The sequence below is a fragment of the Lipophrys pholis genome (genome assembly GCF_963383615.2).
Source record: "Lipophrys pholis genome assembly, contig: SCAFFOLD_35, whole genome shotgun sequence".
Taxonomy (NCBI): Eukaryota; Metazoa; Chordata; class Actinopteri; order Blenniiformes; family Blenniidae; genus Lipophrys; species Lipophrys pholis.
The window spans coordinates 293,490-308,709 of NW_028292325.1; the positions used below are offsets into that span (position 1 = coordinate 293,490).

Sequence of the window (15,220 nt, forward strand, 5' to 3'; positions counted from 1 at the left end):
AATAAACACGTTGCTAGATTTTGATATAAAATGTTGGTAAGGTTATAGGAAGACCTCCAAATGGTGACAATTGTCGAAAATAAAGACGCTGGTGGAATTCAATAAAAACTGAGGGCAAGGCTATAGTAAGACCTCGGAATGGTGACAGTTGTCGAAAATAAAGACGCTGTTGGATTTCAATAAAAACTGAAGGCAAGGCTAAAGTAAAACTTCGGAATGGTGACAGTTGTTGAAAATAAACACGTTGCTAGATTTTGATATAAAATGTTGGTACGGTTATAGTAAGACCTCGGAATGGTGACAGTTGTCGAAAATAAAGACGCTGGTGGAATTCAATAAAAACTGAAGGCAAGGCTATAGTAAGACCTCCAAATGGTGACAGTTGTCGAAAATAAACACGTTGCTAGATTTTGATATAAAATGTTGGTAAGGTTATAGAAAGACCTCCAAATGGTGACAATTGTCGAAAATAAACACGTTGCTAGATTTTGATATAAAATGTTGGTAAGGCTATAGTAAGACCTCGGAATGGTGACAGTTGTCGAAAATAAACAGGTTGGTGGAATTCAATAAAAACTGAAGGCAAGGCTATAGTAAGACCTCGGAATGGTGACAGTTGTCGAAAATAATCACGTTGCTAGATTTTGATATAAAATGTTGGTACGGTTATAGTAAGACCTCCAAATGGTGACAATTGTCGAAAATAAACACGTTTCTAGATTTTGATATAAAATGTTGGTACGGTTATAGTAAGACCTCCAAATGGTGACAGTTGTCGAAAATAAAAACGTTGCTAAATTTTGATATCGAATGTTGGGAAGACAATAGTAAGACAAACAAACGGTGACAATTGTCGAAAATAAAGACGCTGGTGGAATTCAATAAAAACTGAGGGCAAGGCTATAGTAAGACCTCGGAATGGTGACAATTGTCGAAAATAAACACGTTGCTAGATTTTGATATAAAATGTTGGTACGGTTATAGTAAGACCTCGGAATGGTGACAGTTGTCGAAAATAAACACGTTGCTAGATTTTGATATAAAATATTGATACTGTTATAGTAAGACCTCCAAATGGTGACAATTGTCGAAAATAAAGACGCTGGTGGAATTCAATAAAAACTGAAGGCAAGGCTATAGTAAGACCTCGGAATGGTGACAGTTGTCGAAAATAAACACGTTGCTAGATTTTGATATAAAATGTTGGTAAGGCTATAGTAAGACCTCCAAATGGTGACAGTTGTCGAAAATAAACACGTTGCTAGATTTTGATATAAAATGTTGGTAAGGTTATAGTAAGACCTCGGAATGGTGACAGTTGTCGAAAATAAACAGGTTGGTGGAATTCAATAAAAACTGAAGGCAAGGCTATAGTAAGACCTCGGAATGGTGACAGTTGTCGAAAATAATCACGTTGCTAGATTTTGATATAAAATGTTGGTACGGTTATAGTAAGACCTCCAAATGGTGACAATTGTCGAAAATAAACACGTTTCTAGATTTTGATATAAAATGTTGGTACGGTTATAGTAAGACCTCCAAATGGTGACAGTTGTCGAAAATAAAAACGTTGCTAAATTTTGATATCGAATGTTGGGAAGACAATAGTAAGACAAACAAACGGTGACAATTGTCGAAAATAAAGACGCTGGTGGAATTCAATAAAAACTGAGGGCAAGGCTATAGTAAGACCTCGGAATGGTGACAATTGTCGAAAATAAACACGTTGCTAGATTTTGATATAAAATGTTGGTACGGTTATAGTAAGACCTCGGAATGGTGACAGTTGTCGAAAATAAACACGTTGCTAGATTTTGATATAAAATATTGATACTGTTATAGTAAGACCTCCAAATGGTGACAATTGTCGAAAATAAAGACGCTGGTGGAATTCAATAAAAACTGAAGGCAAGGCTATAGTAAGACCTCGGAATGGTGACAGTTGTCGAAAATAAACACGTTGCTAGATTTTGATATAAAATGTTGGTAAGGCTATAGTAAGACCTCCAAATGGTGACAGTTGTCGAAAATAAACACGTTGCTAGATTTTGATATAAAATGTTGGTAAGGCTATAGTAAGACCTCGGAATGGTGACAGTTGTCGAAAATAAACACGTTGCTAGATTTTGATATAAAATGTTGGTAAGACAATAGTTAGACCTCGGAATGGTGACAGTTTTCGAAAATAAACACGTTGCTAAATTTTGATTTAGAATGTTGGTAAGACAATAGTTAGAAAAAACAAATGGTGACAATTGTCGAAAATAAACACGTTTCTAGATTTTGATATAAAATGTTGGTAAGGCTATAGTAAGACCTCGGAATGGTGACAGTTGTTGAAAATAAACACGTTGCTAAATTTTGATTTAGAATGTTGGTAAGACAATAGTTAGAAAAAACAAATGGTGACAATTGTCGAAAATAAAGACGCTGGTGGAATTCAATAAAAACTGATGGCAAGGCTATAGTAAGACCTCGGAATGGTGACAATTGTCGAAAATAAACACGCTGCTAGATTTTGATATAAAATGTTGGTAAGGTTATAGTAAGACCTCGGAATGGTGACAATTGTCGAAAATAAACACGCTGCTAGATTTTGATATAAAATGTTGGTAAGGTTATAGTAAGACCTCGGAATGGTGACAATTGTCGAAAATACAGACGCTGGTGGAATTCAATAAAAACTGAAGGCAAGGCTATAGTAAGACCTCGGAACGTTTACAATTGTCGAAAATAAACACGTTGCTAGATTTTGATATAAAATGTTGGTAAGGCTATAGTAAGACCTCCAAATGGTGACAATTGTCGAAAATAAAGACGCTGGTGGAATTCAATAAAAACTGATGGCAAGGCTATAGTAAGACCTCGGAATAGTGACAATTGTCGAAAATAAACACGTTGCTAGATTTTGATATAAAATGTTGGTAAGGCTATAGTAAGACCTCGGAATGGTGACAATTGTCGAAAATACAGACGCTGGTGGAATTCAATAAAAACTGAAGGCAAGGCTATAGTAAGACCTCGGAACGTTTACAATTGTCGAAAATAAACACGTTGCTAGATTTTGATATAAAATGTTGGTAAGGCTATAGTAAGACTTCGGAATGTTGACAGTTCTGCCTCTATCCTGTCCTGCCTCACAAAAGAAAAGAACCAAAGTCGAAAAACGTTTTACAGCTGAACGGTTTAAAACCTGAAATCATTTTGATCGCCCCCAATGGACCCAGTTCTGGTGGTTTTAACAACCTTTGCTCTAGTCTTGGTAGCTCATTGAGCAATGTTTGAAAAGAGGCCCACGATTTAGGTGTGGTGTTCGACTCCGACCTGTCCTTTGTCTGTCAGGTGACCAAGGTAGTCCAATCCTGCTTTGCTCAGCTGAGACAACGAGTCAAGACCAGGTCATTCCTCTCCCCAGCAGACCTGGAGAAAGTAATACATGCCTTCATCTGGTCCAGGCTGGATTACTGTAACTCCCTTTATTCTGGCATCAGTAGGCTCAATGTTCAAAGACTGCAGCTGGAGCAGAATGCTGCTACCAGCTTTTTAACAGGCACCAGGAGGAGGGACCACATTTCACCAATCCCTTCTTCCTTTCACTGGCTGCCTGTCAGTTTTAGAAGAGATTTTAAAATGCTACTGCTTGTTTTTAAAGCCTTGAATAGTCTGACTCCTCCAGATATCAGAGACATGTTATGATAATAATAATTACTAGAGGTTTGTATTTCCAGAAGAAAATGCAAGTGTGAATGCTGAAGGTTGAATAAAGCTGATCTCCTTTGATCTCAGCATCTCCATGGCTCCAGTGCTGAGGTCATATCAGATTGAAGGAGATCATCGGCTGTTGCTGTGTAGATGCTAAGATCAAAGATTTTCTCCTGCTTTGATCTTCTCTGACCTCCATGAGGTGCCTCTCCCATCTGCTTTGTATGAGACATTTTTTCAAAGTTTTTCGTAATTTATTCCAAAACAATTAAAGATATAAAAAGCACACAGCATAGCAGTCATCTCATGAACAAGCTGCACTTCTTATATATATATATATATATATATATATATATATATATATATATATATATATATATATATATATATTTGAACCGCCAAGAAGTCCGAATAATAATTCACAAAATAATACAGAATATTTATAGTGCCTTTCAAACCACTCAAGGTCACCTCACAAAGTTAAATAAGCCAGACCGTTCCTCTGACAGGGGTCTACTAATGTTACCAAGAATAAGGCTCATTACCAGGGTGACAGAGCCTTTACTCTCCGGTCCCTCGGCTCTGGAACTCAGGCAGGAAAACTCAATATCCTGTTTTAAGTCTCGTCTTAAAACTCATTTTTATCACTTGGCTTTTATTAACTGATGTTTTTTATTTTTATTTCTTCTTATCTCTATGTTGTATGCTCTGAAATTTCATTGTGGTAAATTTTATTGTGGTTTAATGTAAAAGTACTTTGTAACTGAGTTTAGGAAAGTGCTATAGAAACAAAGTCATTATGTTTGCTGGTTATGTAACCTCAGAGACTTTTCATTACTTGATATGATCAAGATAAACAGCAGCTCCACCAGAGTATTTCTCTACTGGACAGCAGCTCCTCAGGATATCAGTCATTTGACAATTGGGTGTAGATCATGAAAGCAACACTCCTCTGGATGGAGACTCCAGGGAACTGTTCTGCATTGACATAGTTAAGGCCCATTCATACTCCATAGGAACAAGAACAAAGTTCAGCAGTGCAGGTCCTGCCGAACGAAATGACGTCAAATCCTTCTTCCAGCTTCTTCTGGCTGAAGAAATTTGTTTTCGGCTGTTCCAACCGTCCTGGCCGAACTATGTAGGAGCTGCTCTGCTGAACCTGCTGCTCTGCCGTGTGCTGCTCATGCGTGTTCCAGTTCGCTCATGACTATCAGTCATATTTTAATCATATTTAACTTATAACATCACTACTGTATGAGCGCCGCAGCTCGTTAAAATGTCGGAGTGCAGGCTTACGTGATGCACTTGAACGCATCATGAACAGCTGTCAGCTCCTGTAGTTAATACCGGACCAACATGGAGCTCGGACAAAAACTCTCTTTATTACTGAAACAGTTCGAGAAATGTGTTTCTGGAGGCGAGAAATAAACTTTGCAGTTGAAAAGTTTAAACGCCACATCACAGACGTGTGGCTGCTGCGAGGGGGCGTGGCCTGCGAGTTCGGCAGCTTCTTATCGGAGTATGAACAGTCCTGCTGCCGAAAAAGCTTTTTTTTCGGCAGCTGGCTGACGTCACTGCCGAATTTTCTTCGTGTTCTTATGGGTTCAAAAGGGGAGAGTGAAGAGGCCTTTAGTCTATTGATGATGTGTTGCTGCACATCCTGTAGAACTGGACCTGATGACCTGGAGGAGATGAACAGGAGCTCATCAACTAGTTCATCAATACATTTGTTGGGCCCATTGAAAGTGTGGAGGTTTTGAATGAAGAGCAATCAGTGTGAAGACGAGGGAGGGACAGACTGCAGCCACCATGTCCATGTTGAAGCCTGGAGTGTTTTAACAATCCTGTCTGCTGGTCTGACTCCAAACTACACCTCTTCCTCCTCCACCTCATGCTGAAGCCTGTAAAATGAATCCAACATGTCATCACTAAGGTAGTTGGTGTCACTGAAAGTTTCTGTCACTTTCATCTTCAACAAGACTCCTTTGATCTTACCTTGATCAGCTGTTGAGACCAAATTCCTGAGTCCCCGTCCTTCAGTATTCTGTGAAATCTACAGTGAAATGATATGAAATGTGAAAAGCAGACAGAATGTAAAAGTGAAGAAGACTGTATTCAAGGCTTTTATTCTTGATGGTCGACGTCATCCCCACACAAATGACGGCACAGAAGCAAAACCAACCTTAAACACAGAGACACACAGTAAGAGTTGTTGTGTTGATGTAATCAAAGAAGTAAAGCTGAGCTCTGGAATCCTGCAATCTCAGAAACAATATCATGGAGTCTCTGCTGGGAAATCCTAGATTGTGTCATCCAAGTATTAATATTCCAGACTGCAGTGAGAAGCTGAACACCACACTGGAATCTGATTACATGAACATTAGTCTGAACTACAAAACTCAACTTTGGTGTTTCCTTCAAAACCAAAACACTCAGAAATAAACTATTTTTTTTATTACTGATAATGACTCATCTGAGTTTTAAAAACTAACCAACACAAAACTACAACTTTCAAAATACCAACTTCAGGTTTCATTGTTTTTGGTTTTTCTGACTGACTGGACATTGTATAGGGAATCAATTATCCAACTATTTTAATGAGCAATAATGAAGTAAAATCAACAAAAGGCCAAAGGTCAGATTACAGATTGAAATCCCACATATCACAATGAAAAGATCCTAATATTGTAATGTTGCCTTCACAGTCAGACGTCTTTGTTGGTGCAAGTTGCTTCTATTGCTCTGAGAGGATCCAGCTGCTTGGACTCTTCCACTGCTGTGGAAAGTCTTTTATGCTTGTTATTTTAATGTGAAAATATTGAAGTTACAGTGTCACTTCCTTTCTGAGCTTCTCCTCAGTACTCTGAGCACATTGTACAGAATGATACCATTGGTGTGTGTGCTTGAGCCAAAGTAAGTGACAGTCTGTGTAAATGTGTAAATATTGCTTCATGACTGCCGAGGCATTTTTTTAGTTAAACCCTCTTTGCCCATCCTGAGTTTATTTTGAAGTTTGAGAATATTTCATAAGTTAATTAGGCTCATGTGACGTGTCATTAGTTAGTGTAAACCCTTTGTAATGTCTTTCAAGGTGTATTGCCGAGTACTTGAGGTCTGTTTTCACATTGTTATGTGTAGTTTAGTCTCCATATGTGCTGCATGCCCTTGTTTCAACTAATAGTTCATGCTGTCTTCATGTGATGTTAAAAAAGATGCAGTTGCAGTCTGCGCCCACTAGAGGGAAACACAGACCACCAAATCTGTTTAAAATCCTTAATTTCATTACAGCCTGATTATTCAGACTTTGTTCAAATTATTACCTTTTAGGGTTATTTTGACCAAACCATTATACTTTAAGTAAGAATTGACAATGATTAATGTTGGATTATATAACTTTATTTCTTTGTACAATATTTCAATATTATTCTGTATTTGTTTGTTTCCTTTGTAGACCACACACACACACACACACACACACACACACACACACACACACACACACACACACACACACACACGCGCGTGCTTTCATCACGTTCATCACGTTCATCCTGTCATTCCAACTTCATTATTAAAGTACCCTGGAAAGGTCTCTCCGTGTCCTTCTCTCTGACCGGAGCTCTGTGGAAGGTTGCTATCAGACCAAACATCCCTTCAGAGTGTCCCATTCTATCACAATGGAGGACATTGATAATAGAGGACAGATGCTGCAATGTTTTCATTTTTAAGTTCAGACGCTGTTTTTGTGTTTTTCATCAAACCTCCATCCACTTTGAATGAAGAGTTGAATGATATCCATAAGCTCATCTAAATGCTAACTGGATAGACCAGGTAGCTACAACACTGAGCAGGGAGTGTCTCCATGGTAACAGAAACTGATCTCCTTTGTTCTCCTTTGATCTCCATGAGGTGCCTCTCTCATCTGCTGAATTTAATCCACAGGTGGTAATGAGACATTGATGGACTCTGCCGCTCTCTGATTATGTAACCGTTCTTTACACGGCCCTGTGATTCCGCTCACCAGAGGCTCCACATTGTGACATCACAGTGATGTCACAATGTGGAGTCTTTGTGACATCAGATCCAGATGTTCCCCAGCTGTCATGAAGCCACTCTTCTGTAAATCCAGCATTAGTTCAACAGGTGAGGAACACCTGTACGATGCCATCTGCTCTCTGAGTTTCACTTCAACAAGTTATGACACCAGGTAATGTGCTGTGACTTAGCTGGTCAAAGTGCCTGTCTTGTAAACAGGAGGTCCTGGGTTCAAATCCCAGCAGTGCCTCACGACATTAACTCAGTTCATCTTTACTTATCTAGCACCAAATACAACACAGTCATTTCTTGGTGTTTTTTACAGGAGAAACCCAACAAGTCCTGAGTGGAGGAAACGATTTATTTCAAACAGGATAAGTATGAAAGAGTTGGTGAGAGGGTGAAGCTCCCAGGGAGCTGATGGGGTTAAAGATCATGCTCTAGATCAGGGGTCTCAAACTCCTGGAGGGCCTCAGCCCTGCATGTGTTCCACGTCTCCCTGCTTCAACATGGCTGATTGCAATGAGTGGCTCCTTATGGAGCTTTGTGCTGAATGTGGTGATGAACCATTCAGGAGTGTTAAAGAAGGGAGACATAGAAAACATGCAGGGCTTAGGCCCTCCAGGATCTGAAAATTAAAGTGAATATCAAAGTCAAAATGGGATTTTTTCTTTTTTTAAATTAAAGTGAAAATGGGATTTTTTTCAAATTTAAAGTGAAGCATGTCAACAACAGTCCTTGTCAGGTGGAAGTGGTCAAGCTCAACTGTTATCAATGAATGAAACAGATCAAATCTTGGTCAGGAACAATAGACTGGAGCAGCGTGTTGTCTTGGCCCACGCACTCGTCCAAAGATAAAGTTTCTAGTCAGACAAGCGAAGCGTCCTTCAATTGGCTCTCATGCCATGGGTCTTCTCTTGACAAGATGTCCTCAATTAAATGTGTCTTCTCCTTGAGGTGTGAGTAATGAGCTCATTCTCAAGCAGTGTCTTGTCTGTTGCCGTGCGTCTTACTTCCAGATGTTTAGCCTCATGTTCAGACAGAGGTCTGTGGTTTCCATAGTGTTTTGTATCAATCACCTTGTTTTGCCTGCTTGTAGGAAGAGACCAGTTTGAGGCCCAAGGTTCTGCTGGGGTGAAAGTCCACAGGGTGGAGCAAGTCAGAACTGATGGCAGTGTCTCATTACTTGCTGATCTAAGGAAGTAAATCCATCTAAAGCTTTGAAAGTGGTAGTGGTGGGATTTGAACTCACGCCTCCTGAGAGACTGGAGCCTTAATCCAGCGCCTTGGACCGCTCGGGGACACTACCTGCATCAGCTTGGATTGAGTGCTCATCCAATATCCTGTCCTCCCTCATCTTCCCTGCTTGTTGCTCCTGTCTTCTTCTGTCTCATGTCAGAATCTAACAAGAGCCTCTCTTTATATCTGAACTGAACCGAACCGAAACCATGGAATTGATCAGCTGGTCTCTCAATGCAATCGACAAAACTTTAATGACAAGACGATTGGGCAAGGGAGAGCCCACATATCCCGAGTGGACGTTTGCTGCTGGATACACGCTCGACTCCTGGGACAGCTGGAGGATTGTGTGTTTGTCATTTCTTTCCACGGAGGACATGGAAGATTTGGTGCTTTCAACTCGCACCACAAGTCCTTTTGTTGGCAGTCTAACTAAAGAAAGACACATGAGTCAGGTTTCTTAAAGATTGACCATCAAATTATATTGAAGTGTTGTAGTCTAGGTTTTCGTTCCCCCAACTTAAGATGTTGTGTCTCAGGCTTTGTCTCCTACAAACACTTGAGATAACCACATGTTACAGGCCACGTCCTGCAACCATAAAATAGAGGTGTTTTTCATTAGTGCAGACCTCAGCAAATTGTTAGTCAAGCGGTCAGCAAATTCCTCAGTGCACGTTAGTATCTTTCACACAGCTTTTAAGAATAGAATCTCTTAACACTAGCCACCAGTCCACAGCTGAAAACACAAAATCATATGTGTACACAGAAAGTCCAGTTAAGATGGAGACGGGTTGTGAATGACACAGATGCTACTGGTACAGTATGAGAGTCTGACTGCTTTCAAAAGGTCCAGTGATCATACAAGCGTATCAGTCACTCTCATACTTTCTCATGGTTCTATTGACAATGAGAAGCAACAACACAACACTACTGCTTGGACATGTTTGCTGGATCACATCATGGATGATGGATGATGGATGGATGGATGGATGGATGGATGGATGGATGGATGATGGATGTAATATACAGACATGACTTATGTTCACTCTGGAGGTGAGGGGGGAACTCCTGTTCTCACTTTCATTGTCACTTTAATTTGAAAAAAACATATATTCTATTTTCACCAAGATGTTAGTGAGTTAGTTTTACCAGTAAATGGCTGCTCCATCCTCACTTCTCCTATAACCAGGCCCAAACACCCCCCCCCCCCCCCCCCCCCCCCCCCCCCACACACACACACACACACACACACACAACAGCCGGGCCTCCTGGGGGTCGTTTGGAGGGTCATAATTTATTTACACATGTTATAGATAATATCAAAGTAAGTGATGTATTAGTCAATGATATCAGTGATTTCATGTCTGTTTGTTTTAGTTTTTTTACTATTTACAATAAAAAACACAGAAACATTAAAACAGACAACAGATAGATGTCAACACAAATGAGTCAAAACAGAGCAGTCCCTGGAAAAACTAGTTATTGAGGTACAATCAGATGACTGGGAACTCATTTATAAATACGAGAAAAAGTGAAATATAAAGATGTTTAATGGATGACAAAGGGCTTAAAAAATGCATCCAAGGAGAAGAATACATGACATAGAGAATCCAATAAATGATGAACGAAGGAGATGGAAAATAAATCCAAGAAATGTAAAACAAAGTTCACTCATATGATGAGAAAATGTTAGAAGAATTCTTTTAAGAAAGTACCAGAAAACAATAAAGACCATGTCAGCAGTACATAGAAGGTTCTACATAGTATCATTCAACAGGCTTCCAGTAAGGATACCGTTATTGAAAACAGACACACTTCACAAACTACAGACCCACAATTCTCCCAAATCCTAGAAAAACTCTTCAACGACATACTAGATACATTCGGAGATATGAAATCTAATTCATTAAATCTAGGTCAAACAAAAATCATGATATTTGGAAAATATGAAATAAATAAACAGGTAAAGGTTCAAGTAGAGAGTGTAAATAGAGAAAAGGTGATTGAAGACAAATTTCTAGAAAAATGTAAGGATGAGTACGAGCACATTACAACTCTACAAAGCTGATTTCCTTTGATCTCAGGGTCTCCATGGCTCCAGTGCTGATCTCCTATCAGATCAAAGGAGATCAGTGCCTTTTGCCATGGAGATGCTCAGACCCAAGATTTCCTCCGGCTTTGATCTCCGTTGATCTCCATCCGGTGCCTCTCCCATCCACTTTGTGATGAAAGGCTCATTATTGTTCTTTTTCACAACCTTGGTGATGACGTCATCATTAGATTTATGTATGCTGAAGCAGGCAGAGAACTAAAACATGCAGGACACCAGCACTCTCTGACCCAGTTTGGACACCCTGTCGTAGACCATCAAGAGACAGCTTAGTTTTATCCTACTGATGATGTGTTGCTGCAATAGTCATCCTGCTCTGTTTCAAGTTTGTTCCCACAAACACCAGAGCACTCTGTACCAGGATTTGACAGATAGTGACAGAGAGACAGAGAGAGAGAGAGAGAGAGAGAGAGAGAGAGAGAGAGAGAGAGAGAGAGAGAGAGAGAGAGAGAGAGAGAGAGAGAGAGAGAGTGAGAGTGGACCAAGATAGAGACTGAGACTGAGACTGAGTTTTACACTCGGACTTGGAGTGGAGTGGATTAGTCTGGAGGCCCAGGCACATGACCACCTCAGCTTCCACTCAGAGCCCAAACCAGCTGTTCAGATTTGGACACTTGGAGCTGAGAAGGGGGAGGCTCCATGATTCCTGTTCATGCAGAGGTTTTATTTCCCTTTGCCACTGAAGGCAACACACTCACTAGCCACTAGTCCACAGATGAAAACACAAAATCATATGTGTACACAGAAAGTCCAGTTAAGATGGAGACGGGCTGTGAATGACACAGATGCTACTGGTACAGTATGAGAGTCTGACTGCTTTCAAAAGGTCCAGTGATCATACAAGCGTATCAGTCACTCTCATACTTTCTCATGGTTCTATTGACAATGAGAAGCAACAACACAACACTACTGCTTGGACATGTTTGCTGGATCACATCATGGATGATGGATGATGGATGGATGGATGGATGGATGGATGATGGATGTAATATACAGACATGACTTATGTTCACTCTGGAGGTGAGGACTGATGTTCCCTTCCACAGGGAGAAGCTGCTGGTAGCTCACTCTCTATGTTCCTCTGGAGGTGAGGGGGGAACTCCTGTTCTCACTTTCATAGTCAATTTAATTTGAAAAAAACATATATTCTATTTTCACCAAGATGTTAGTGAGTTAGTTTTGGCAGTAAATGGCTGCTCCATCCTCACTTCTCCTATAACCAGGCCCACACTCACACACACACACGCACACACACACAACAGCCGGGCCTTCTGGAGGTCATTTGGAGGGACGCACCAGCGCCATCTAGTGTCCCGGAGACAGTGGTGCCTGTCAGATTCTGTTACAGCACCCAGCCAGGTGGAAGATTTCATAAATACACTTGAGTTTTAATTGAATTGCAGCAGGACCACCTCTCATTGTGCAACCTTTAGTGATAATATATTTACAAAGATTCCTGGTCCAGGACTCTGGTTAATCCACCAGGAAGGTCCAATCAGCTCAAGTGTAACATTCTGTGTTAGTTTGAAATCAACATGAAAGAATTCCCTCAAGACTCTCAGACTCTGGACTCTCAGACTCTGGACTCTGGACTCTCAGACTCTCAGACTCTCAGACTCTCAGACTCTCAGACTCTCAGACTCTCAGACTCTCAGACTCTCAGACTCTCAGACTCTGGTCTCTGGACTCTGGACTCTGGACTCTGGACTCTGGAGTCTAGACTCTCAGACTCTAGACTCTGGATTGTGGACTCTCAGACTGTTAGACTCTTGGACTCTGGACTCTCAGACTCTCAGAATCAACATTCTGTTATCTGCAGGCGTCTTGGACTCTAAATCACAGATGCTATGTTCTCATGACTGGTGTGTATTTGTGACAGCCACGTCAAACTCAAATGTTTTTACAATAGTTTTACAATATTGTCTTGTTTTCATCAAACCACATATTTCAAGTAATTTAAACAGTTTGTGGTTTGTACCGTTTATATTGATGATTGTGTTTGAATGAGACACATTGTTGTGTTCTTATAATGGTGATTTCTGTGCCTAGAGGAGCTCATATTTCATCACTTCCCCTCTGACACATTTCTGCTCTTCCTGAGTAGAACGGAGGAAACACGTGATTTATGTGAAAGCAACTCCCCCACTGGGCCCCGCATCCTGCGTCTTCCTCCTCTGGGTGTGTGAGAGGAGGACAGAGAACATTGAGGTTGTCAGACATCAGAGACGGACTCAGAGGGACGAAGAGCAGCTTCTTCTCTCCACAAGTTTCCTCACACATGGAAAAGTGTCTGTAAGAAGAAGAGAAGAGAGTTCAGGTGAGAATCTGTCAGCTCTTTAGAAGCTTCCACAACGGAGCAAAAGACTTTCTAACTTCTCTTTTTCTCTTTCATTCACACCATCACAAACCTCTGACAGCTGCTTTCTTCTTCTTCACCTGTTGGACAAACATTTCATCCTCCATTTAACTCCTTTCTTCACTTCTTTTCTTCTCCATGGAGAAACTCTGAAAACATTCAGCAGTGGGCGGGGCTTCAGCCCTCCTTCACTCTGATTGGCTCATTCAAACCAACTCTTTACACACACACACACACACAAACACACACACACACACACACACACACACACACACGCACACAAACACACACACGACTCAATCATCTCATTATTTATCATCCAGACGCTTCATTTTTTCCCTGAAACCTCCATCTGACATTAATCCTATTGATTGTTGTATTTTTCATGTTTCTATATTTTCTTCTCTCATCTTATTTCCTCTGTTTGTTCATTATTTATGCTTCTTGTTGTTCTTCTTTCTCTGTTTTGTCTCGGCTGTCGCTCTCTGATCTCAGTCTACTGAATGATACCGTCTCTAACTGGAACTACCAGGATGTGGGTTTCTGTTTCCTGCTGCACCACACACATGATCTCCTCTGTGTGTGTGTGTGTGTGTGTGTGTGTGTGTGTGTGTGTGTGTGTGTGTGTGTGTGTGTGTGTGTGTTGAGCAGGTTGGTGTGTTTCTCTCTGTCTGACTCAACATGTGGGACGTGGATGAAGAAGACCCACCAGAGTGTGTGGACAGGTAAGAGACGTCCCCCCTCCTGCATTCAGTCAAACAGCAAACAGAAGAATGGACACTAAATGTAAACTCCATAGAAAGATGAAATGTAGTAAAAGTGGCTCTGCTGTATTGACACGTCTCAAGGCTCAGTGATTTCAAGTCATCCAAAGTGAGCTGAAGTGATTTCAACAGGCAGCAGAAAAAGAGCTGCAGTAAAGGACATGAGGTGCAGAGACATTCCACCGTCCCCATGATCAGTCCCAATGTGATCATGAAAGACACAAGGACAAGCAGTGGAAAGGACAAAGACTAGAAGATCATGTGTTGTCTTTCTGGTCAGAGTTTCTAACTCCTCTTAACCTGATCCAAGGTCAGAAGAGTGTCACCTTTCCAACAGGGAGTTTAAAGGAAGTGGACGTCTCCACATGACACTGAAGTCCAAACGTCCCACATCACTAACTTACAGTTTGGTCCACAAAGATTTGTCCAGAGACAAAGTTTGTCTCATTTTGTTCTGTATATTACCACAGGAAATAGAAATGAAACCCTCCAGACTTCAGCTTTAATTCAGTGGCTTCAACTAAAACATCCCATAACAATGTGAGGAACTAAAGGATTTGAACACAATCCCTTCATGTCAGAGGCTCAAAAGTCACTGAACCAATGAAATAAGAGAGAATCAATCCTTCATCTCTCACACTTGTTGAAAAGCCTTTGCAGGCAATGACTGGCTGAAGTTGTGAACTCATGACGTCAGCAGGCGCTCGCTGGGTTTCCTCTATTTTAATGCTCTTCCAGGCTTCACCGCAGAGCCGCTCACTTGATGTTGCTTTGTGGGCCTTTCTAATCCTAGTTTAATCTGTAAGAGGAGAAATTCAGGTTCTATTGGATTGAGATCTGGTGACTGACTGGGCCTTTTCTAATCCAAGTTTAATCTGTAAGAGGAGAAATTCAGAATACAGATTATCGTGGGAAAAGTCAGAGTCAAGATGAGATGCTACTACTTTTCCAGGAACATTGAAACAAATGGCAGATTGGAAATGACATGAAGCTTATTGAAGTTATTTCATCAAA

General features: G+C 40.7%; 1 protein-coding gene across 6 annotated transcripts in view; it reads left to right on the plus strand.

The window, feature by feature from the left end:
• Positions 1–13,265: 13,265 nt before the first annotated feature.
• LOC308127968 (NACHT, LRR and PYD domains-containing protein 12-like) overlaps positions 13,266–15,220 on the plus strand; it is a 30,036-nt gene continuing 28,081 nt past the window's right edge. For 5 of the 6 annotated variants that reach the window (XR_013936529.1, XM_080493625.1, XM_080493627.1 and 2 more), the window contains exons 1-2: positions 13,267–13,403; positions 14,094–14,167. Coding sequence is in view for 5 of the 6 variants with exons in the window: in XM_080493625.1 (XP_080349751.1) it covers positions 14,124–14,167 (44 nt within the window). In the remaining variant the exon portion in view is untranslated. Of the gene's footprint in view, positions 13,404–14,093; positions 14,168–15,220 lie in introns of all 6 variants that reach the window. The other variant, XM_080493626.1, reaches the window with a different exon arrangement.